The following is a 23,749-nucleotide window of genomic DNA, read 5'->3' on the forward strand; positions in this document are numbered from 1 at the left end:
GAGGCCCATTTTCTTTCAGATGCCCTTTTTAAGAGCAGGTGACAAGGTCAAACAGTCTTTCTCTGGTAATACTATCAGAGGAACAAAATGTAACTAATGGTTATGACGAGAGGATGGTAATATTTCTTCCCAAGCCATTAGCAGGTTATATTTAAAGGCACCTCGGACCTGAAGATTACAAGTTGATGTGATTCATCCTAATTTTTCAGCTCACTTACTGATGTAGTTTACACACCCACTGTAACAAAGGCAGCAGCAGATGGGGCAATTATGTCACGGAGTTGTGATAAGAAAAGCGGCTCTAGATTTGTAACCTATTCAGCAGAGTTTAATTAAAGGATTGTGTGTGTGTTTGTGTGTGTGTGTGTTTGTGTGTGCGTGTGTGTGCGTGTGTCTGCAAGCCAAGTCTGCAAAATATGATTTATTAGTCGTTTGCTACCTGGGGTAAAGTTTAACTATCTCTGCTGAGCACCACAGTGTGTAGTTCTAGGCAAACTATAAAGAATCTTAACAGTTCTTACACAGCATGAGAAAGATAATAGGAAGTTACTGTTGCAAAAGTTATTTTCAGGTCGATCAGTTGGACCGCAGAGACATGTTACTTTTTTTATTTTTATTTTTTATTTTTTTAAAGAGGATTCTCTTATGGTTTACTGCCTTGTACTCAGCTTTCTGGCTGCTTCTGCAAAGCACTATGCATGTAATCTTCTGCACGAGGCAGCATCACAGGGCTGCTGAACACAGAATGGGCCTGATAATGTTACAGTTTTATTTCAGCAGACTCTCCTGGCTGAGCTGGTCTTGAGTTAGCCTGCCTCTGTCTGTATGCTTTCCCTCTGCAGCATAATACATCAAACACCAAATTATCCAAGAAGTCATGTATAATGCTAAAATACATTCACAAACTCACATCCTTCTGTTTTAATACTTTGTTTCAAGTGTAGTAAGCAATGATAACGAAACTGCTGGATTGTCATTTTGGCTTTGAGAGTTGTCACATGTGGATGATATCTGTTTTTAATGTAATGTGTCCTAAAAACATCTGTTGCCTGAATATCTGAGAGGCCTGAGTCTAAATGTGCAGAATGCTTTTGGCATAATTTAAAATGGTGCTACTTAGAAAATGAGAAGTCACATTGATATGAAACAGCCAAGCTAGGCTGTCAGCCAATCCAGCTATCTGAATCTGCACCATGAGGACTAATTGCACAAATGTAAATGGATTTCATGGCCTGATCACAGGGAGACACTTTATTATGAACATCCTGTTTTTTTTTCTTGTCTTTTATCATTTTGTATGTGAAAACTGTTAAAACCACAGGATGCCTTTGCACTCGAAGACTTGTACATGATTTCATTGACCAACCATAATTTCTTATTTATGGTTTGAATCGGAAAAAGCAAAACAGCCTCAAAAGGGAAATAAATTTTGCAACATCCACAGCAATTACGTTTTGCATTAAGCGTGACCGGCATCAAAGCTCGCTTGTAGAAGTCAAGATGCCATTTCTTTGACTCATTTCCAGCCCACTCATAAAGCAACACGCCATTTAGTTTCTACGAATTTTCTGCTAATCCAGCATAATTCCATCAAAATTTTCAAACATCTCCATAAACTTGCACCCTCAAAAATCTCTCCTCGTCTGACGTCAGACTTCTGCTATGTCGAGCCTGAGCCAAGTCTGTCAGGAAGCACCGAATGCAGCAGCTCTTCTCCTTTCCTCACTAGCTATGTGTCCTAATTACCAGCACTAACTTGTTTTCCTGGTGCACAGCCAAGATGGCAGAGGTCTGAGGGGCCACTGAGCTCGCACTGTCAGAGGCGTAGACTCAGGCTGGTGGAGGTAGAGTTGTGCCATATGCCAGCTGTCACAGACTGACAGAGGTCACACGGGCATCCAGAAGCATTCATACGAGCGGCACGAGCATAATGAAAAGATGCTGACTTTATTTCTTCTAATGCGTGCGCCGATGAGAGACATAGGGACGGAGACAGAGAGAGGGAAAAGGTAATATATTTTTAATAAAGCGCTGAGATTCTGACCTGTGTTGGCGCAAGCAGGTTGTTTTCAGCCAATACTGGCGACTTAATGAGCATCCCTGGCTGGTGAAGTCATCCAGAGGTGGCTGTGGATTAGTGCAGACATGTGGCTGTAGAATGGACATACTCTGTGTGCATCTGTCAAGGACACCAGCAAGTCAAGGACATTGACATGGGATAGAATTCAGAGAGATTTAAAAAAAAAAAAAAAAAAAAATGTTTTTGAAGACTCAAGCAGTAGCCAGGCATGAAGGGATAAACAGTCATTTCCAGCAAAGCTGACATGGATCCACAGAGAATTTGGGTATAATGAACAATTTTATTTCATCAGGAGCAGAAAGAAAATGATGGTAAGAGGGATTAGTCATACTTAAATCATTGTAAACTTTGATATTAGGGGGACTATGATTTCTTTACATGTTACTGTTCCTCGTTTAAAGCCACAGTGAGCACAGGTTTAACATGAATCATCCCAGATGTGTCATAAATATGAAATGATGTTAATAAGTTATTCAGACGGTGTTAAACCAAGTACAGGTAGATCCTGGTTCACTGACCGACTCAGATGTCTGGTCTTCTGTCTCTTGTAAAGACAAAGCTGCAGATGTGGAGATGAAGTATGTGTGTGTCTTAAAGTGTGTACTTTTGGTATTGCAGCTTTGGACAGCCTATTATTTACCACTCAAGAGGGAAGTAAGGAAGATATTGTGGCACGGCACAGACACATGACTCAGGTGGGAGCAGTCGTCAAAGCTGGCTCCTCACACGAAAACACATTGACAAGACTGGAGGAGGATCTTTCTCTTTTTCTTGCCCCCCCCCCCCCCCCCCCCCCCCCCCCCCCCCCCCCATCATCCCACAGTATCATGTGAGAGTGACTAGACTGGGGGAGGATGATATTTGTCTCTCCTCACTGTTCCCTCTGTCTGTCTGTCTGTCTTTCTTGCATCTGTCGATCAAATATGCTCAGCAAATAGACGAAAAGGAGGCAGAAATGTGATTTCTCTTAGAGGCTTCTCATTACAGTCGGTCGAGTGATCGACAGCTTGTGCCAGCAGATAAAGAAAAAAAAAAAATTTCTGCTCATCCTTCGTGCTCTGCCTCACGTTCCTCAGTTCCACGTATCCTCTGCAGCCATATCCATCCCCCCACATGTTATATCCCTGGCATGACAGAAGACATGTAATTGTAGGACAGATGGCAGATTATACAAACCCTCATTACAGTGGTTGATGAGGCCGGAATCTAGATCATATGAACCTTGTCTTCCATTTCTTGCTGCTCTCCTCCACGTGAAATGAGTTCTCATTATCTCACTCCATATAATCTCTTCTTTCAAACCTCTCTACCTTCTTGAAAAAAAACCCTTTTCCTCACTGTACCTACCGATTTATCCTACTTTCATTTCTTTCCTAAATTACTAATGGGCAGAGAGAGACGAGATAGGCAGAGAGGAAGTATCTAAATGCCCTCTATGAAATATTGGATAAATTGGATTGAAAAAATTTCGTAGCATGTTAATACATGTTTAAGCAATAACATTCCTATAACAGCCACGGAGGGAATAACTCGCATGTGACATGTATCATTTGATCATTCATCGAACATAAACATTTCAACATAGTAGCTCATTAAAACCACAGTGCAGGTTTACGATGTATCAACAGTGAGCTTTAATGTCGTCTCTTCTATATGCCCTGGGGGAGCGAGCTGACTGGTATTGTATATACCCCAGTGTGCCTTAGCCAGGAACATCATGTCTCACTTTTCTTATCCAAGGGGGATTTACAGTGTCAGTTGGTGCGATTGCTCGTCAGTGGGTGCGCAGAGCGGCCATTTGTCAATGCCTTGCTGCCAGCAGGAACGCAGACGGCTGCACCAGATTTCGAGAAAAAGGGAGACAGCCTCCCAGAGGAGAGAGTGGGAGAGAAAGAGAGAGAGAGAAAAAAAAAAAGAGTCTGATTTGTGCTTTGCTTGATAGTGCGACCAGATGGGTGAGAGAGAGAGGAGATATTGGAGAGCGGTGGAGACGGAGATACGCTAAGACAAGCTCACAGGAGTGTGGGTATGTGGAGGAAATGTGTGGTCTGAGGGAGATAGGCGAGACAGTCGCAGTGTGTTTGTGCAGAGCGGCCTCTTAGGCTGAGCTGTATACGATACACTCTTTTATTCTAAACATCTTCATCAATCAGTGGTTTTCTCGCTCAGCTCCTCTCTGCGCACCTTTCATTTCCTGTATTCCTTTTCTCTTTTCTCTGGCATTCTTTTTTGACAAATGGCATTGCTTTCCTCCACCCCCCCCCCTCTTCTCCTGCCCTCTTATTTAATGGCAGTCAGAGCTGTATAGGTGCTCTGTTGCTGTGAAACTGTGGTAGCTATATATAGGATAGTGGGGAACAACTTTTGGAGAGTGATGAGGTGGATGGACATAAATAAGACAGAATTTTCATTACATAGTATTCTGTTTAAAAAACATTTTACATGCCAGAGTTTTACTTTAATTTACAAAAGTTAAAATCTACATTTTTTTTTTATATTCCTCGAATATTTTGCAGAGGGCAGATATTCCCCATTTGACATGTGACAACCAGTCATATTTTCACAGTGTGATGCACCTGCTGTAGGAAAAAGGGAAATAAGATATATTTCACACATTTCCTACATTCTTCATACTATCTGTAGCTGCCTTCTGTTCCCCTTCTTCTTCTTGAGTAACTGCAGACTCAAAAACAGTGTGTTTAAATATCTACATCAGCACCAATGTCATCATTACTGTGAAAATATCTACTTGATATAAGACACATGGCTGTACCTCAGTAAAATGAAAAATAGAGGGGCTTGTATCAGTCATCTGAAATAAGCATCGGGATATATTGGTTATCAGGTATCGAGTGTCAGCACCTCTCATTTGCTGTATGTTGCTGTTGTTCAGCAGCAGTACAGCAGAGCCAGTGTAAGTCCTGCGCCCTGTCTTTGCCCGGAGGTCCCCGCTATTAGCCTGACAGGTAGCCACTTTGTGCCTTTCACCGCTACCTACTACTTTCGCCTATACTAAGTGGAACAAGTTACCTCTGATCAAACATCCCACATGAACAGACGGAATGACTGTGATTGACAGAAACGGCTAGTTTGATCTTGTAATGCAGCGGCGCCTGCAGTCTCTGGTTTACTTGGAGTGAATTTGTTACAATAGGTGCACATAGAGGAAACAGTGCTTTCTGAACCTTCCTGTCTGTGGATTAGCACGACAGCACAGAGGTCTGCCCCTGGTTTTGGATTAAGGAACGGAGCACAAAGTGAGAGCAAAGGAACAAAGTAAGAAAGGCATCATTCTGCTTCTTTTTAGTCAATTACTGAATGTGAATGTGAGCTGACAAGCTGTAAAGGAGAGACACAACCACGTCCCTACATGACACACAGGCACAAGCATGCAAATCACCATCTCTATACAAACTTAATGTGAGTGTCTCTTTATTCCAAAAATAAGGAATCGGGAGGGAGACAAAAATGAGATAGAGAGAGACAGCGAAGGTAACTGACATCTGCAGCTGAGCTCAGGGAAACTAAAGACAGAATTTGGAGAAATCAACAGTATTCTGCGGCACACAGGTAGAAATTGAGAGGCGGTCAGAGAGAGGTCAGAGGGAATAGACAATATTAGAGATGGTAGGGCTGAATTCTTTGAGTAGGAAGCACAGGGATAGAAGAGGGTGAGTTTAGGTTGGAGTGGGTGAAGAAAAACATAACTTCCTTCTTGTCCCATTCCATATCCACCATCCTGTTAAGGCCAGAGCACAGACAGACCTCTCGCATTGATGTCACCCACAAAATACAGCCAATTATACTCAAGTGCCCCCCAGCAGAAAGCCGACTTCACAGCCTGTGGCCTCTGCAGGGCTACACAGGGGTGTGTGTGTGTGTGCGTGTGTGTGTGTGTGTGTGTGTGTGTGTGTGTGTGTGTGTGTGTGTGAATAATTAGAGAAAGCTGCCCGCTTATAACTATTTGACAAGAGGCGGGGTGAGGAGGGGGCCAGGCCAAAAAAGGTTTGCTTTTAAAACCCACAGGAAATCTATTAAAAGCTTTACATAAGGCATATTTACACAGGGACTAGTCCCGTCTGTTAAATCCCTCTAACCTCGCTATGCGTCCGTCCTTCCCGCCCCCCCCCCCCCCCGATTTCTCTGCCACTCCCTTTTTAAACATCACACATTCTCATTCATCCTTCTGAGTTGTTCCTTGTCTCTGATTTGATTCTGTCAACCCCACAAAATCCCCGTCTTTTACCCTTTCTGTTTTTCATTTGCATTAGTCATTCTGCAAGAGAGTATATAACAAAGTCAAATATGGGCACCTAAAAAGCTAAGAAGTAAAATCTGCCCACTGTTTTGGGCTGTTTGCACAATAAAAATATCTCATGGTTAATGCATGGGCTGTAATTGGCGTGCTGCTGTCAGCTTGCAGGGCACTTAGTTGACCGTACAGAGCTGGGAGAGGAATGGAAAGGACCACTTTGGGTCAGGCCATCTGTTAGAATGCCTGTGTGAAACTGAAGCAGCATCACACCCTCCGTCAACGTCTTTCTCCTTTAAATGTAGACGTGGAGGCAGAGTTGTAGGCTTTTACTCTGAAAGGCTTCCCTGTCTCGTCCCTCTAATCCCTCTGATGAAAGGACAACAGGATTTACAGCCACTATGTGTGTGTTTTTTTTTTTTTTTTTTTTTTTGTCATGAGGTCACTCTCACTCTCCATTGATTGATTTGACAGCTGACTATACAGCTAGCAGCTACTCTACACACAGAAAGACCACCTCCATCAAATGAAATGGAGGCCAAAGTAGTGAAGCCAGCTTTAGCTTTGATCCTCACTCACCGGGATTCGGCTTTCTCGTCAACTTCTGTGTGATGTTCTTAAATATCTGTGGCAGCATTACAGTAGCAGCCTGCTGGGACTGCTGTCACACATTAAAGGATGGGCATATGTGTGTGTACAGTATGTGAATGTGTGTTGGTACAGTTGCTTGATCATCCAGTATGAAGAGTTAGAGCTGGCGGGTCACACTGAGACAACGTCCACAGGAGTGACGCTAAGCTGCACCGAGCATTGCGTACGAATGTGCGACCATGCATCAGCGCTTCTAGTCTCTGCCTTCTACCGTTTGCACTCGTGCAAAACCGTGTGAATGAGGTGTAACAATCAAAGTGTTATCTGCAACTTGTTGAGGAAATCACACCAACCCCTCTTGAGCATGTCTCACTTTTCTGAAAAATTGTATATGGACAATGTTTTTGTCTGTGTGAGGATGTGAAAAATTATAGTCATCTATGCCAGAGTTTTTGTTTTGCATTGCATGTGACTCAAATATTAAGTTTGACACATAAATCATCAGAGAGTCGTCTCTTCATATGTATGAGCAGACCCATGTGTTTGTAAGGAAACTATACCCCAAGGCTGCCTGGTTTCACCATCTGTTTTTGCTGTGTCCTGTGATTTCCCTGCGTAAATCAGACAAATGTCAGACTATGGGCAGGGGACGAGCTCTGACAAACTCGCTCCAATCATGCTCAGTTTACACTCCCCCACTGACATTCATGACAAACTCTCTGTCACCTTCTCTTATTCAGGACAGTGGGAACATTTGAAACTTCACACTGCAGTCACATGTTTCAGCAAGAATTCATTTCTGCTGCGTGGAAGAGAGGCATCCGAAATTGCATGCATTCCACTACAAAAATATATCGACCGAAACCAGCGCAAATGGAAATCTCGCTGTAGTGCTGAAGCGTATCCTGCCTATTTAATAGCAAATGTGATGCTCTTGTTACTGTGTGCACCAACCTGATTACTTGCTGTGTGTGCTTGTGTGTTGGCAGTATAAGGGCCAGGCCAACCTGCATGTGTTCGAGGACTGGTGCGGCTCCTCCATAGCCCAGCTCAGAAAGAACCTGCACTTCCCTCTCTACCCTCATGTAAGTATTACAGAGCAGACTGAGTGACCTTCTGTCTGTTACTGCTCTGTGTTTTTGTTGGTTAAATGTAACGCTAAAGATGCATCAAACTGACTGTTTGCAAAAAGCCTCCTCCCCCCCGTAGTTGTTGCTACACCTGCACCTATGTTTCTCTGCTAATGTTGTAAGAGTTAATGCTTTTAGGTTGGGGGCTTACAAATTGGAATAAAGGCACATTATCTCACATGCTAAATGAATGTCGGATGGTACATAACTAATTTTTAATTGTATTAGCATATTAGAACTAGATTGCGAATCCAGCATAATGCATATTGGATATTTTGCCAACGGAAGTTAATCTGCCCTCGCAGGTGTGTTGCTGGGTTAAGCTAGCCCTGATAACGAGAAGCACAATAGTGTTAAGGCATTGGAAGTCAAAAGAGCATGTCAGTTTTAATGAATGGAGAAACGAGTTGGCTCGGATGACTTCTTTTGAACAGCTTATCCACAGAGTTAATAATAGACTAGATGTATTTAGAAATATATGGGGTCGGTATCTGTGAGCGATAAGTAGAGATGATCACCAAGACAACTGATATTCATGTATCCCATCCCCTATTCTCTATGCATCATATAATTGTCTATGCTCGATGGAGGAATGTGAATTTTAATATTGCTGTCTAATAACCTGAGTCACACACTGAGGAATGTGCATATTTTTTTTTTTTTTTCTTCTCACACTTCTTTTTATTTTATTACCTGTTTGAATATTTTATGTGTTTAATGTATGTTTGAATGCTGAAAAAGCAATAAAGAGGTTTAATCTAAAGAAATAAAAACGATAAAAGAAACAAAATAAGACAGAGCACTGAAATTAGGTTACATACTGACACAGTTACATCCAGGACCAGCCTCCACACAGTGGGGAAATACTATATAGAGCACATATATCATGTTTTTTGTTGTTGTTGTTTTCTTTTTTGATAGTAAGCTTGTTAGCACATGGACATGCTAACGTTACTTACACTTTCGGTCCTCCATTTTTGGCTTTGATTTAAAACAGGACACCATTCTCCAAACACTTTTTACACTGAGTGTTGCTCTTACCCGAGTTAGATGCCCACTAAGCTATGATTGGATAGTGGCTCTTTGGGGGAGGGGTATAGCAAACGGTCAACCGGTGGAAAGGGTTTACTAATATAAAAAAAAAAAGCAGCCACTGATGCATGATCAAATTTTTCTCTGTTTCTGTCTGTAGACCAGAACCACAGTGAAGAAGCTGGCAGTAGCTCCGAAGTGGAAGAACTATGGCCTGAGAATATTTGGCTTCCTTCATCCTTACAGAGATGGTAACTAGCTCATCGTATTAGCGAGGCCCTCCTCTGAGGCTGAGAGCCTTGGAGCATGTGTCCTTTATGAGAGTAGACAATTTCCACAGCCCTCTTAATCCAAATGCTTCAGAGCCACTACTATAGTGGATATTCACATTTTTATTAGGGCTGAATGCCAGCGATCTCACAGCTAAATCTCATTGCAGTACCCTCATAGGCTTACCCTTGAGCCCAGTTGCTATGGGAACTGAAAAAGCCTTAACACCCAAGTGCCCTTACACAAATTGCAGAATATGAAGTTATTAATTAGATATCGTTCATTTCACTCTCTTATGTTGCTTTCACTGCTAGTATGTCTTTCTCCAGTTAATGGCTCAAAGGTCATACTATCTTCAGGATTCTCACGAGCACTCCACAAGTGCCTTCACCTCACATTGCCAGAAACAACCTTTTAGATGCTTTTGTAGATTGAGTGTCAAGAGTTAGTCACGTAGAAATGTTCTGAGGTTTTCCAGGTTGCAGACAATAAAAGCTCAGACGACTCAATGGCACATGATATCCATCTTATCTACAGGCAGTTGGTGTATCCATTAGAATATAGCTGCTACTTTATCGTCTTTATTTAGTCAGATCCAAGTATATTACACATGTGAATTATGCCTTGATTTAACCAGGTAATATTTAGATTTTTTAATGTATTTTAAAGTGTGTATTTAAAGAATTCCTACACAATTTCAATACAGTACAAGTACATCTACTATATACATTGGTGTTTGCCACACCCAGCGAATCCTGATTTCCTCACCCCAGAAGAGTGACAAACAACTGCAAAGTCTCAACATAAAAAGAAAGTGTCTCATACAGCAGCCACTCGGGGGAATGACGCTTTATGCAGCTCCTACTATTAATAGTTAGTTGTTAGACAAAATTGACAACTTGTTCACAATCCTCAAGTATCCTGACTTTCTACTTCTAAAAGGGATAGCTTTAATTATACTGGCTGCGCATGTGCTTACCATGCTGCTTCTGGTTTAGCTTTCTGCACAAATGCTCGTTTGCATTCACATAGTTGTTTCATATGGATTGGAAATTCAGTTGCGGTAACTCTGTTGATATCACTGTGGCCAAAAGTGTCATCACCACAGCCAGAGGTGGTCGGTGCATCAAATTTTAGGTGTATTTTTACACTTGAGAATTTATTCTATGAGATCACACGCTATCAGATTATACTTATCTGGGATCGTATATATCTCTACTTTCACTAACACACACTTTGATCATGTTTTTCCCCTCCAGGTGATTTCCAGTTCTCGGTATCGTCTGATGATAACTCTGAGCTGTGGCTGAGTCCTGATGAAAGCCCTCTCAACGCCAGACTGCTAGTCTATGTAGGACAGGTAAGCACTGTGCTGCATTCTTGTATAATATCTGAACCAGAGGAAGTCACTCAACTGAAAATCAACAGCATCCCAGCATTTTTTTATGCTTTGGGATTCTCAGCAGATTCACCAAGTTCAGATTTCCAAGACTAAGAATACACTCCCTGGTTTTAACTAATATTGCTTAGCAACAAGCTTTAACTGCAGGAAGAAACAAAATCACCCGGGGCCTAAATAGTTACAAACTCCTCAATGTCATGGATTAAATAGCAAACACTTTATTTAATATATACCCCTGGGAAAACACTTCCAGAGTACAATATGTGCAAGGAAGCTAAAACCTTATCATTAGACTATGTAGTGACTTTATTATCTAATATGATATTCAATCTAAAGCTGACTCATAGCTCTAAATGGCATCTGATGGATTCCTTCATAAACAGTCCTGCACAAAATGACGGATCGGAGATAGTGAAGTATTCATCTATACATTTCCTTATTAATATTGCCACGATCTGACGTCCATGCTGAGACAGCTTTGGGAACATTGGGTCCTGATCGGTCAATGACATAAGCCTTAATTCTGCCAGAGCTCAGTCTTACACCAACAGGAGGGACACTGAGCGATTTGACCTTGTTCGTCTTTAGTAATCACCGGCTCACCTCTTGTCACCATCCTAACGCTCCGGCTATCACTCAGGTCCAACACGCAGCTCAGAATACAGGAGACTTAAATCCGGCTGTAGAACATCCCGTGAAAAATGGTTTTCCTTTCCCGTCTATCCTTGAAGGACCGTCTGCCCACAACTGAATAAAAGTCAAGCTGTGTTGTATTACAGTCACTAATAAAGTTTTCTTAGTGAAACCTTCTGAAAAATTTAAGAAGGACAGGATGCATGAGGTTGGACAGTATTTGAACTGCACCATATGAGTGCTCTGGGCAAATATGTGTTAAGAGCAAAGGTCCAGCTATTGAGCCATCTGTATTCCAACAGGATGTGAAGATGTCACCAGGTTCCATGGGAGCTGAGATTAATTAGTTGGCAGCGAATATTGATGTGACATTTAGCAGTGGTGAAATATCATCTAGGTAATGGCAGGGGAGCAGTGCTATGGCCAGGGATCATTCATCCTGCCAGTGGTAGAAAGACAGGCCTCGCTGCCTCCGCTGTCTTCAGAGACACATTGTGTTTCACAGATAAAAATCTCACTCTGGTCTCCGTTCCTCAGTATGTGACCCATGTGTCTGAATGAGTTTAGGGGGGAAAAAGGGGGTTTTCGTTTATGGCAAGTAATAATTGTTTTGAAAGAGGAGCTGAAATATTTTTACATTTTACACAATTTTTTTTTAAGAGCAAGAGACAGAAAAAAATTGACATTAAGGAAAGTCAAAGCTCATTGGGTAGGTAAACTTCTTTCAGAATACACAGCATATGTGTATCTTCCAAATACGTAGTTTTAGATTTAAATGTAATATAACCTAAAAAATAATTGAATGAAAAGTGGCCTAAACTTCAGAACATCTGAAATGATGACTTGAACGCAGCATGGACAGGACTGTGAGAGGGCTCCCATCTAACTGAGTGAGCTTTCTAATGGATAGAGGTTTAGAACTGGAAACCCCCCCCCCCCCGGCACAATGTCTGTGCAGAAACATTGCTTGCAGAAAATTAGGCAGAGAAAATGTGATGACTTGAATAAAACTTTGAAATCGTTAGAGCGTGTGCTCATTGTGAGTGTCGGATGATTTGTACAGTTTTCTTATCTTTGCTCCTACTAATGGCCTGGCTGTAATTCCTGCTCTTTTTGTGAACTGACTCACCGTCCTAAAAATACACATATATGGTAAATTATTGCCTCTTCGTGTCCATGGTCGCCGGATCGTCATCCTCGATAATGAACTGGCTATATATGGAATGTGCTGCCGTGAGACATTTAGCTGCGATAGGACGAGAAGCAGGGAGCTGAAGCGTTTCCGTGGAGACCCCCATCAGCGTTTTGTTGCTAGTGTTTGAATGATGCACCGAATGTGACTGACAGCTCCCGATTCCCCGCCGCACACCTTCACAAAATGATGACATCAGCTATTTATGTCTTTCTCACACACATAATCAACAAAAACACACACAGATATACTATATGAAGACATAGAAAAGGTGTCTACAGAGGTCCTTCAATGCTGGTTCTCATAGAAAGACAAAGTCACCCTTGAATCACAGTTACTTCCTCTGTTCAGTCGCTCACACGTACCAGCTGGTCAGTGTTGGAGAGGGGGGGGTCATTCTAATAAGAACATTCTCCTCGGCCCTGCTGGGACATTATCTGTGCACATACGAACGTACTTAATGTGAGTGAGGATCATCCATTGTCCCGCCTTGGCATTAATCATATTTTTTGCCCACAGCTAATCTATAATGAGATTTTCCTTCAATCAGAATGTCCAGACAGCTCCCGCCGAGCTTCCCACAGACTCAGACCAGAGCTTGTCTGATATTGAGAGAGACTTATGAGTTGCACAAAGCGTGTGTGTGTGTGTGTGTGTGTGTGTGTGTGTGTGTGTGTGTGTGTGTGTGTGTGTGTGTGTGTGTGTTCATGCACCGATGTAGCGCACATGTCTGTGCCTAGTGCAGGCACCTATGTGTGTCGTAAGTGCTGCGATACCTCCTCTGTGTGGCTCATAAAGCAGACACAAAAGGACGTGCACTGGAAACTGGATGTAATCAATATGAGACTCCTCAGCAACAGTAGCTGCTCATTCTCTGACAGACGAGACTTTGTCACTGTGGCAGTAACAGGCACCACTGTAGAGTTTTGCTCCACAGTGATGAAAAGGTCAGTTTTCTAAATGCCTCTTTCACAGGAGACATGTTAACATGACAGAGAGGGAAAAGCAGGTGTAAGTAATAAAAACTAATGAATTCATTCCATTTAGCTGCTTCAGTTTCCGGGTCCCGCTGGCCTACTGTCACATTGCTATGGCTTACACTTGAATAGAACACAGCGGTCCTTAATGTTAGTGTTCTCCTGCTATGACATGTCAGAATGTCTGCTGTAAAACAGAACAGCCTATTCTGTTGTTTTCCAAACACTTTATTGCCAGATAGAGTTCAGGTGGCAGCATCTGTCCAAAAATGATGAATAGCACAAAATAATAAAAGAAGAAAAGAAAACAATGAATTGAAAATGGATACCCCCAAGATTAAAAATTTAAACCTGCTTGGGACAGGCAATCCATCACAGCGAGCAGCATGCCTTTGTCTGCTTTTATCCTTGTTGCAGTTACATTAGTCTGTGCAGAACGTTGGATTCAAACTAGCCTAACAGCTGTATAACCACCCATTGATAATGCAGCTTTGACAGCAATAAAAACAGACATGCGGATAATTGTGACGGATTGCCAGACTCAAGCCGGTTTGAAATATCTGCAGGTAGATTTTTTCTCCAGACTAAAATGAATGAAACTCTTGTGACTGATTTAAAGGAGGGAAGATTACCATTCAAAAACCTTGCGCTTGATTCAAATAGCCTCTGTGAGCACAATACCACTTGAAGGTACCAATTACTGCTGCTTAATGAGACAAGTGCACCCAGGGGTCACAATCAAAACAAAGTCTGTTGTTGACCATGACTCTGACTGCACCTGTATCACTTCCTTTTTTTTCTTTCCACATGGAGTTGATTGCAGTGACGCTGTCTACTGTCTGTACTGAGGTCAGATTGTTGCAGTCAGTATGTTTTTACTGGAGCCTCTGAGTCAGTTAATGAATAACCTTTTTTCCTTTTTGTTTTTATCACCTGGCCTACAAAAATATATAAATTAAAAAAAGAAAGGGTCATGTTGATATAGCCGTTTTGGTTTTTACTTCTGGTTCATGCATGGATGCTTGGCATTGAAAAATGTATCGTTTTGATATTTCTCTTTTCTTACTCTTGTCTCCTTACTAATGTAGTCGGTGCAGTTCTCAGTGGGTGATTGAATCCTGTAAGTTAAAAGCTGCTGCCATAAGTAATGTTATTAGTTGAACTTGTACTCTTCTTGTCAGGACTCGTCAAAAATGTCTGTTTTAGTGTTGTATTATAAGTATTTTTCCTTGTCATAAAAATTGTATTTGGCATTACAAGTCATATTTTTATCGGATAAACTTCCAGCTTGTAAAAGTGGGCCATTGCCTTTTTATTTTGTACATATTTTACATTATTATTATTAGAAATGAGAGCTTACAATGACAATAAAGACTGAACTGTGGAATTACAGCCAAGTTTCAGCACAGAGACCTCTGGCCTCTCATTTGATTGCAAGCTTTTCTGGTTACAATAGACCTTTCTCACTGAGGAAATGTTCACTCGTTATAGCAAGAAACACACAAGTGAACCTAAAAGCATTAATAATGGTTCTGGTCCATTCAAGTGTGTTAGTGAGCAACTGTGTACAATGCCAGGGGTCATGGCACTTATTCCAAGTGGAATATGGCCATTATTTCAGTAAAAGGAAAAAATTTCTTCAAACGTCCTGTTTCCTGCTCTCCTGTTTTCTGCATGGATGCAATACTTCTTTTCTCATGGCAAGAGTATATGGCTGCATTTTTCTGGTGCACATGCTAGAAAAACATGTGACTAGGCATGTGAGCGTGAGCGTGCACACTATTTTCTACAATAGTTCAAGTTCAATTGAAAAACCACACGGACAGAAAAAGAAGAAAATAAGAAGAAAACAGCATTCTGAGGTTATATCACAGGTCACCTGTTTCTCTATTAATTCTCTCTTCTCATATTGAGAGAAAAAATTATTTAGAAGAAAAAAGAGTTGACAGAGAGAGGAGGAGTGCCTCCATATTTCTATTGCACACTCAAATTTCTTCTATTTCTTGACCCTGTTTTGTGTTCCACTTCTCAGTGATGCAGGGCCACTGGCCATCTGAAAATGAGATTTTCTCGAGGTACCCTCATGTGTGGGTGAGGTTCACACAGAGATGCAGTGGCTGTGTGTGTGTGTGTTTGTGTGTTTGTGTCTGCAAGAGCAAAGAAAAAAGAGTGAGAGAGGTTACATTAGAGCAAGGTTGGTGTATGTCTGCTTGAAGTTTAAGAAATTGAGTCCCCAAGTTCCCCCTGCCTTATAGGAGATTTCTAAAGTAGAGGGAAAGTATGACAGTAAGTCCATGAGGGGGTGTATTTTAAAATGTAATATGAAGTGTGTGTGTGTGTGTGTGTGTGTGTGTGTGTGTGTGTGTGTGTGTGTGTGTGTGTGTGTGTGTGTGTGTGTGTGTGTGTGTGTGCCCCCTCATGTCTACCTGGCTGCTTGCCTTCTGATTTACCTCCTGCCTACTGTGGTGAGGAGATGCTGCTCTCAATAAGCAGTGACTCATCGTTCAGTGGCAAATCATGTGAGTGTGTGCGTGCATGTGTTTCTCATGTACTGCATGTGCACATGTACCTCGGAGAACATCTGCCACTCTCATTGCAGAGCTGCGGTACTTCACGTGTTTTGTCCTTGTAACAATGTCTTTGATCACAGCCTTTGTTCGCGAACAGCTGATTACCCATCTGACAGGGAAGAAAAGAAAATAACAACCTTTCATTCTGGAAGGAGATTTGCTCCTTGACACTAATGTTTTTCCCCTTTGTGCAAAGCTACATATTTTAAAACCTTCAATTTACATTTTTTTTTACAGCTTTTCGCAAAGAAATCTAGATCATCCAAAACCCCGTGGAGAAGAGATAGTTTTAATTACTGACACATTCATGTGAGAGAATTGGAGAGACATGCGAAAGTATGAATTTAAAATTTTATGATACATCATCTGAAATACATTGTTTGCTCGTGTACGCCATAGTATAAATCACAACAATTTGCATAGATGGTGCCACGAGTTAATATTTACTGAGGAATCAAATGAGATGATCATGTTTTTTGCCTGTACCGACATTTGTTTTACTCATTTGAAAGAAAAAAAAAAGATTTACTGTATTTAAAGTTGGCAGTGGATAAGAGATGAATATTGTTGCAGTGCTGCCGTTGCTGTGTGATCACTCACTTTTTCATCTCGTGAACAACAGCTTTTTCACAAGAAAGCAATTCATTCGCAAGGAAAAAAATATAAACATGTGCGCACAGCAGCTAGAGACATTTGCAGGTTTCCCATTTATATTCACTGCAAAGTTTTAAGTCCCAGTTTCTTTTTTTTTTCTTTTTTGTCCCTCTGCTTTGAAAAATTTTAAAGTTCTGCTGAGGTGCAAACTCTATTCAGCTCTTACTTGTCAAAGTTATTTAAGTTTGACTGAAGCTTGGCTGCTTTTCTTAAGAAACCAACAGCAATTTGCGGTAACACAGATTTTATTTTAATAGGGATTCCTATGACGGAGACGAGCTTAAATGAGATTCTACTGCAGGACTTTCTGCAGACTTCCTGTCACAAATCAGGGTGAGCTGAACAAAACACAATGAAAACTTAAAGCCTTCTTGGACTTAAATGAGCTACAGGTCTCATTTATTCATGTAGAAAACAAGGATTACTGCACACGCTCAAGTCAACTTGCACACATACAGAACACAACACGAGTAAGCACAAGAGGAACGTAGACAATACAATTGTGACTGATGCAGATAATTAGTACATGTAGTACTAAAAGGTGGCAGTGTTGGTGTATTAATAAGCAAATTGTTCTTATGTGCAAACAGATATATAGTATATAGAATGTAAGACTGTAAGCATAGCAGCATCAAAGCTTTGGTTTGTTTTTCCCCTTACCTAGAAAAACCATCCAACATACATGACGATAGGGATTAACAAGTCAATTGTGTATCAAGGGTAACTAACACAAGGTTGTCTGCTGGTGCACCAATAAGAACACTGAATCCATGTCATCTGGAGGTGGATCGGACGTGTCTGACATTGCAGACAGCGGGTGGAGCCTTTGGGTCTCGTTATGGACAGATGTTTAATGCCAACCTACACATGAAAGTCTGTTTATGGGTCTTGGGGAGTAATGTTGCGTATGTGCAAAAAGCCTTTTGTGGCCGATGTCTGGTGTCGGATGGTCCTCAGACTGTCTGATGTGCGCAGTTGTCCATCTATTGTAAAATTTAGCAGCCTTCAGTGCTAGTTAAAAACTTTCATATTTGAATGCCCACACAAGATCATATCAGCATCACATCATTTATGAGTGAACCTGCTCTCCACTCCACATTCATCAAATGACTCTAATTGGAAATTCAGTTCTAAAGTCACTAAACATTTAAATGTATGAAAGAAAAGTTTTCATATTTAATGTAAACTCAGTGTATTAAACTGCGGGACTTGAGAAAGTTATATATATATATATATATATATATATGTATTATCTATGCAATATATATATATATTACCTTTCCCACTTTTTCATTTAACTCCTACCTTTTTTTCTTCTTCTGTGCTGGAGGAGGAATATATGAAGAGACTGTTGGTGTGGAAATGTGCTACAGCAGCAGCATACCTTGGGCTTCAGAGTGAAGGCACAGTAGCACACATTGTGTCCTCCTCCTCTCCAGCCAACTGCTTCACAGAGACTCTCAGAGGCTTCGGCACTGCCAGGGGCCCGGTTGATTTTTGGACAGACATTACTCCATGTTTTTGAGTATTTTTCTTCCCCATAGTGGCTCTCTTCACATGCCAGCAAACACACTTAGACGTGCCGTTGTATAATTGCCATTTCATACGTATAAGTGTCATTATGTTGCAGGTGTGCGTTACTGTGTGGGCTGCATTGTGGTACCCAGAGTGAGGATCAGCAGCTATTTACAAGCCGAAAGGCTCTTGTGATCTGTCACCACCACACACCACAATGTTTGCGGAGCAGTTTCAAACCCGGACGTGTGGCCAGCACAAACAATTAAAGGCCATGCCCACTGTGATCTTAGCCTTATTCTTTCTTTATGGATCAGCAACAGCAGGGGGCCCTAATTAGTGAGTTGGCATGCTTAGGAAATGAATGGGCAGTGATTCGACCGCGGGGCTGAAACAGGAGCCCCGGGGTTCCCGATGAGCTGGCTTCTTGGAGTCAATTTTGGCAGGGAACCGCTCTTTCTCATTTTCTGTCAGTTTATGGCCATTAGCTATCGTCTGTTTGCTCACTTTGCTGATCAGAACTTGCCTCCTGACTGATTCCAACTGTTGCTTCGGGGAATGTAATCTTGTTTTCCCAATTACTCTTCATTTGCTGTGCTATCATAACCAGGGAGGTGATCGGGATCTTTTTCAGCTTCCCTTTCAATCAATCGATCTATTTTCTGGATTAAAAATGAACTCATAAGGTCCACTTTCTTTACAGACAGCACTCCTCCCTAAATAGTCTGTGCGTAAAAATCATTACGCAGCTGTTTCTGGCTCGCAAAGTTGATTTCTAAGAAGGATGTTTCAGACGAATACTTTTCAGTGTGCCTCAACATTTCTTATGCTGTTCTTATCCCCTGCTCTCGCACTTTCTCTCCCCGGCCCCACCCCCTCCTCTTTCTCCCACACTCTCTCTGATCTGTGTCTCCTGCCTTGTGTGTTGCAGCTGGGTACAGAGTGGACCGCTCCAGGCGAGTTCAGCAAGTTCAGGTCCCAGTCCTCCAAGTCTGTGCAGTAAGTACCTGTGACAACCACGCACTTAACAGCACAGTTACTTCACTCTCCACCCGGTGCTGAGCCTGACACAAAGCCCTGCTAACATCCAACAGAAAGCTTGACAAATACACATCTCCACTGGAGCATCTCCTGTGTTCTCTGGTTGTGGCTGTAGCCGGTCAAGTGTATCTCTACCTGTTAAGTAGCAGCATATACCAGGTTCTTTTATAACACCATTGCTTCAAAAGGCTTTTACTACTCACATGCAGGAGGGAATTGACGGCTCACTGGTGTTCACTGGACAATACGAAGCAGATGTCTTCTGTGTGTATCTGTGTTTACTTTCATGTATGTATGAATTAACATACGATTGGTCTCATCCTCACTCTCTCTGTCTCTCTCTCTCTGTCTCTCTCTCTGAATGTAAGATGGGAATGTATTAACCTGTCCAGTTCTCTCAGATTCAACACATCTCTCTCCCTAATTGGTGGGAGCTGCTAGCATTAAAGCACCTTTAATACAAGCACTGATCTGCAGCCAGTTTGCTTCTAAAGTCATTGTGGAGTTGATATGATAATGCAGCAAGAGAAGAGATCCGAAGAACGGTGCTCCTATTCCTTAGGGTTCCCTCATTTGCCTGATTGGATGAAACCCATCCTGTAGAGTGCTACCTTAAATTATTCACACATGCACACACACACACACGCAGCCAATGGTGTGTGTCGTGAAGCATCAGAATATTTTAGGACTTCTGAATGATGCAAGTTGGACAATAAATACACACAACAACGAAAAAGAGACACTGTTTTCTTAATTGTAGTTAAATTAGTATTTACAATTATGGATTGTTCAAAAGCATTTCTGCTAAAAACTGTGGCTCATGAAACATTCTTCAACTGGTCAAAGTAGCTTTCCAGGGATGCACGATGTGATTTAAATCAATATTCACAAGGATTAAAATATGAAGTCGATATATATCCCAACATGACTCCAGTGAATACTAAACCACATGCTGACCAGTCCACTGCTGTGCATGACGCCATTCAGAAAGATTCATTCGGTAAACAGAAACAGGGACATAATCTGATCATATTATCATGATACAATTCTGTTTAATATCAATAAATGACATGTTCAGTGTTACTTGCACACACACGATAATATACTAGGTGATAGATAGAATTAGTGGTGAGCTTTGGCGCAGTGGTGACAGCAGCAGGTCTGTAAATGGACCTGTCTGTTTGGTGTAGGTGTGCAGTGGGATGAGACTGTCTGTGGAATATTGGAGTGATTTAAGCACCGTCTTTGAATCCCTAGTTGATATTAATTTTAGTGCATTTCACTGAAATACAACGCACGCACGCACACGCAGATCAGAAGCCCTGATCCTGCACATCGCACTGCCAATTTGTCTAATGTGTGTTAAAGGTTTTCTTTTTTTTTTCCCCCACAAGCTGCAATTGAGTTTTTAACTAAAATAAACTGAACAGAATACTCCTGAATTTATGCTCACGACTCCACAGTGTCATCAAAATAAAAATAACCGCATCAAATGAGGCATTAAAGCCATACATCCAAACATGTTCCTCCTGGAGTTTTTCTCACTGCTGACTATTAAAGGAAAAATTGTTCTGTTATATGAAAAATCCTGCCTGTTCATACACAATCATGTCTATGTGCAAGACAAGTCAGGCACTAAGACATCAAGTCCGAACTATGCAAGACGACAGTCAGTGGAGGTGTCTCATGCTTACCATACGTGCTATGCATCCTCTGTTGCGATTGCAGTATTAATGTGACATTGATGGTAATTCACTCTGACTCACTGTGTCGCTCCAAGGTCTCACTATGTGTCAAAGTCTCATCAGAAATGTTTATGTATCATTATGTGTCATTCTGAGAAGGATTATTAAGACGCATAAAAACCACAAGGAGATCTTCAACGCTCATTAAAAACCATACATCTGTTGCACATTCTGCCTTCTTTTGCTACTAATTGACACACACACACACACACACACACACACACACACACACACACACACTTTATGTAATGAATGAAAATTCATTAATGACTGAACCCAGGCCAGGACCTGTTGGCGAGTGTTTCTGTCTGTCTGTGCGTAGGATTAACCGGGCCTGGTTAGCACAGCAGGCACACCAGACTACAAGGGAGCACAGAAAGATGACAAAAGATGAAGTAGGAGAGGAAGGAGACAGGGGAGGAGGAGGCGGTGGAAAGTTTTTTTCTGTTTTCTCTTCTTGTCTGACAAGCGTCCTGCGATCTCCGACAATAACAAGACAACAACAGAATAGCCGAGCGGGGAGGCAGAATATGGCAGGAACATTATAAAGGTTGTGCAGTGGAGAACTTTGGTCGTGACATCGCCTGCGCTGTAGCCAGTTACTTTGCCTTTTTGGGGGGAGATGGTTGTGTGTTTATGCGTTTTGGGTTTGCGTAGAAACTGCAGGACGGTTTTCTACAGTTGCCTCAAGGGCAGCTGGTGCAGAGAACATGCCTTACCTGTGGGAGATCTGACACAAAATCAAAAATCACGTTACTGAGCACATATGCGCACATTCTTGACATCTTAATATTTTTGATGTGTGAAGTGATTCGTGATTCCTCCGTCACATCATGAAATATGGTGCAGCAGAGACGAAACGGCTGGGAAAATTTGCGAGGTTTAGGGGTGGATAAGGCTAATGACTGAAGTCAAATCTGTCTTTATTGTATAGCTACACATTTTCACATGCTTCAGGGGAAATGTGTCAAAGACTGCGTGAAAGTCTAGCTTAAGATAATGAGGCAAAATCTGGTTTGATGCTGCTGCGCGTGGGCTTACGAAAGGGAACATATAACATATTTGAGAAAATGCATGCCTCTGTGAATTAATGTGCATGTGTTCGTTTAAGTAGCGTGCCATTTGAAATTCCTCCCTGCGTCTAATGACTTCATTGAAACATCTCAAATCCAAAGCTGTTTACTTGTCGTTTTCCACGTGTTCCCACGTGCCTCACCGTGCGACATGCATCCCTCACACACCATTACACTCGACCTGTTTATAGCTGCGCTGATGTGCTCTTGAGCGTGGCAAATTATGTGTGCAGCAGGATTAATCGTCGTGCATTCATGAAATGGTATTCTTCAAATGAGATGGGATAGAATTGAAATGAGCAAATTAGCAGTGCGGAACAGGACATTAGATCATTATTTTCTAAAAAGAGAAATTGCATCAGAGTGTGTGTGTGTGTGTGTGTGTGTGTGTGTGTGTGTGTGTGTGTGTGTGTGTGTACAGCAATAATAATCAGTCATTAGACAGATTTTATCACCTGGTAATTTGAAACATTTGTATGCCTGATAAAATAAAGAAATAACTGAACAAAGTGAAACAGAGTAGGTGTTTCTACAATATTACACTCAATTTATAGACAGAAAGCATCGGTGATAATTATTAGTCATTACACGTGATGCCACAGCCAGCCCTTGGCAGCATGATCCACTTGTGCAATTTGTTTTTGGAGAATAGGTTCAGGGCCATTTGAGCCTATTTACAGACTCCATTCTACCGCAGTTAAGTTGTGCGCACAGCCTTGATCAAAGCTGCAATTTAAAACAGCTCTCAGCTCTGCCACTGTTTCTACTTATTATCATATCGGACACCAGAACAGGATGAAATGGGACAAAGCCAAAGTAAAATGGAGTATAAAAGAATGGGGGTGAATGGTGCAGAGCAGAACACAAGCGAACAGAGAGCAGCCTTCAGAAAAGTAATTGAACAGAGGAGAGCAGAATGAAACACAACAGACACTCCCACTCTAGCTAGGTTAGGTTTGTTTTTTTTCTCCTCTCTCTTCTTTCTTGTTTCACGCTTTGGACTGTGGGTATTTATACGTCTCGGTTCATTGGAGCTGTACGGCCGAATGTAGTAGAGCTGAGTGAACAGTGACTAATGGCTGCTGCAGGGTTGAATCATATTGTCAGGGAATGAGGCATATTGCTGTTGAGGGGTTCACTCGAGAAACACTTCACTCGCCTGTTGGAGGTCTCCGCGCGATGCAGTCGAAGGCCACTGAAACCAGCAAACACACACATACACATACACAATTCACACACACTCACACACGTGCACCACATACAACAGTGGCGTGCCCTCAGGATGAGCAAGGCCAGCAGTGCTTGACCAGTTAAAGATAAAAATAGACATCAATTACCACGATGCGGAAGCACAAGCGATCTCTTGCCTTACGTCTCAGAACAGCGCCCGGTCCCACAAAGGATCTAATACTGACTGTTTGCAGTCATCTTCTAATTTACTGCCCCCCTTGTGGCCGCAGCAAGCCGTTGTCTCTGGAAGCTAGGTAGACTAGCAGCCGTCATATCTATCAATTCTGTCGTTTGACAAAGTATGATGCTAGCTACAGACTCAGCGTGCTCATCAAGCTGCCCTTGATTCAGCTTCCACCGTT

At 41.9% G+C, this 23,749-nt stretch overlaps 1 protein-coding gene across 1 annotated transcript in view; it reads left to right on the plus strand.

The window, feature by feature from the left end:
- The window catches only part of b4galnt4a (beta-1,4-N-acetyl-galactosaminyl transferase 4a), a 127,388-nt gene that overhangs the window by 72,326 nt on the left and 31,313 nt on the right, over positions 1–23,749 (plus strand). Inside the window, exons 4-7 of the mRNA XM_023415498.2 lie at positions 7,913–8,008; positions 9,246–9,336; positions 10,615–10,715; positions 19,230–19,297. Coding sequence (XP_023271266.1) covers positions 7,913–8,008; positions 9,246–9,336; positions 10,615–10,715; positions 19,230–19,297 — 356 coding nt within the window. The remainder of the gene's footprint in view (positions 1–7,912; positions 8,009–9,245; positions 9,337–10,614; positions 10,716–19,229; positions 19,298–23,749) is intronic.

Source organism: Seriola lalandi, unplaced genomic scaffold (assembly GCF_002814215.2).
Source record: "Seriola lalandi dorsalis isolate HSWRI2012SDOR001 ecotype SW California unplaced genomic scaffold, Sedor1 jcf7180002054553, whole genome shotgun sequence".
Classification (NCBI taxonomy): domain Eukaryota; kingdom Metazoa; phylum Chordata; class Actinopteri; order Carangiformes; family Carangidae; genus Seriola; species Seriola lalandi.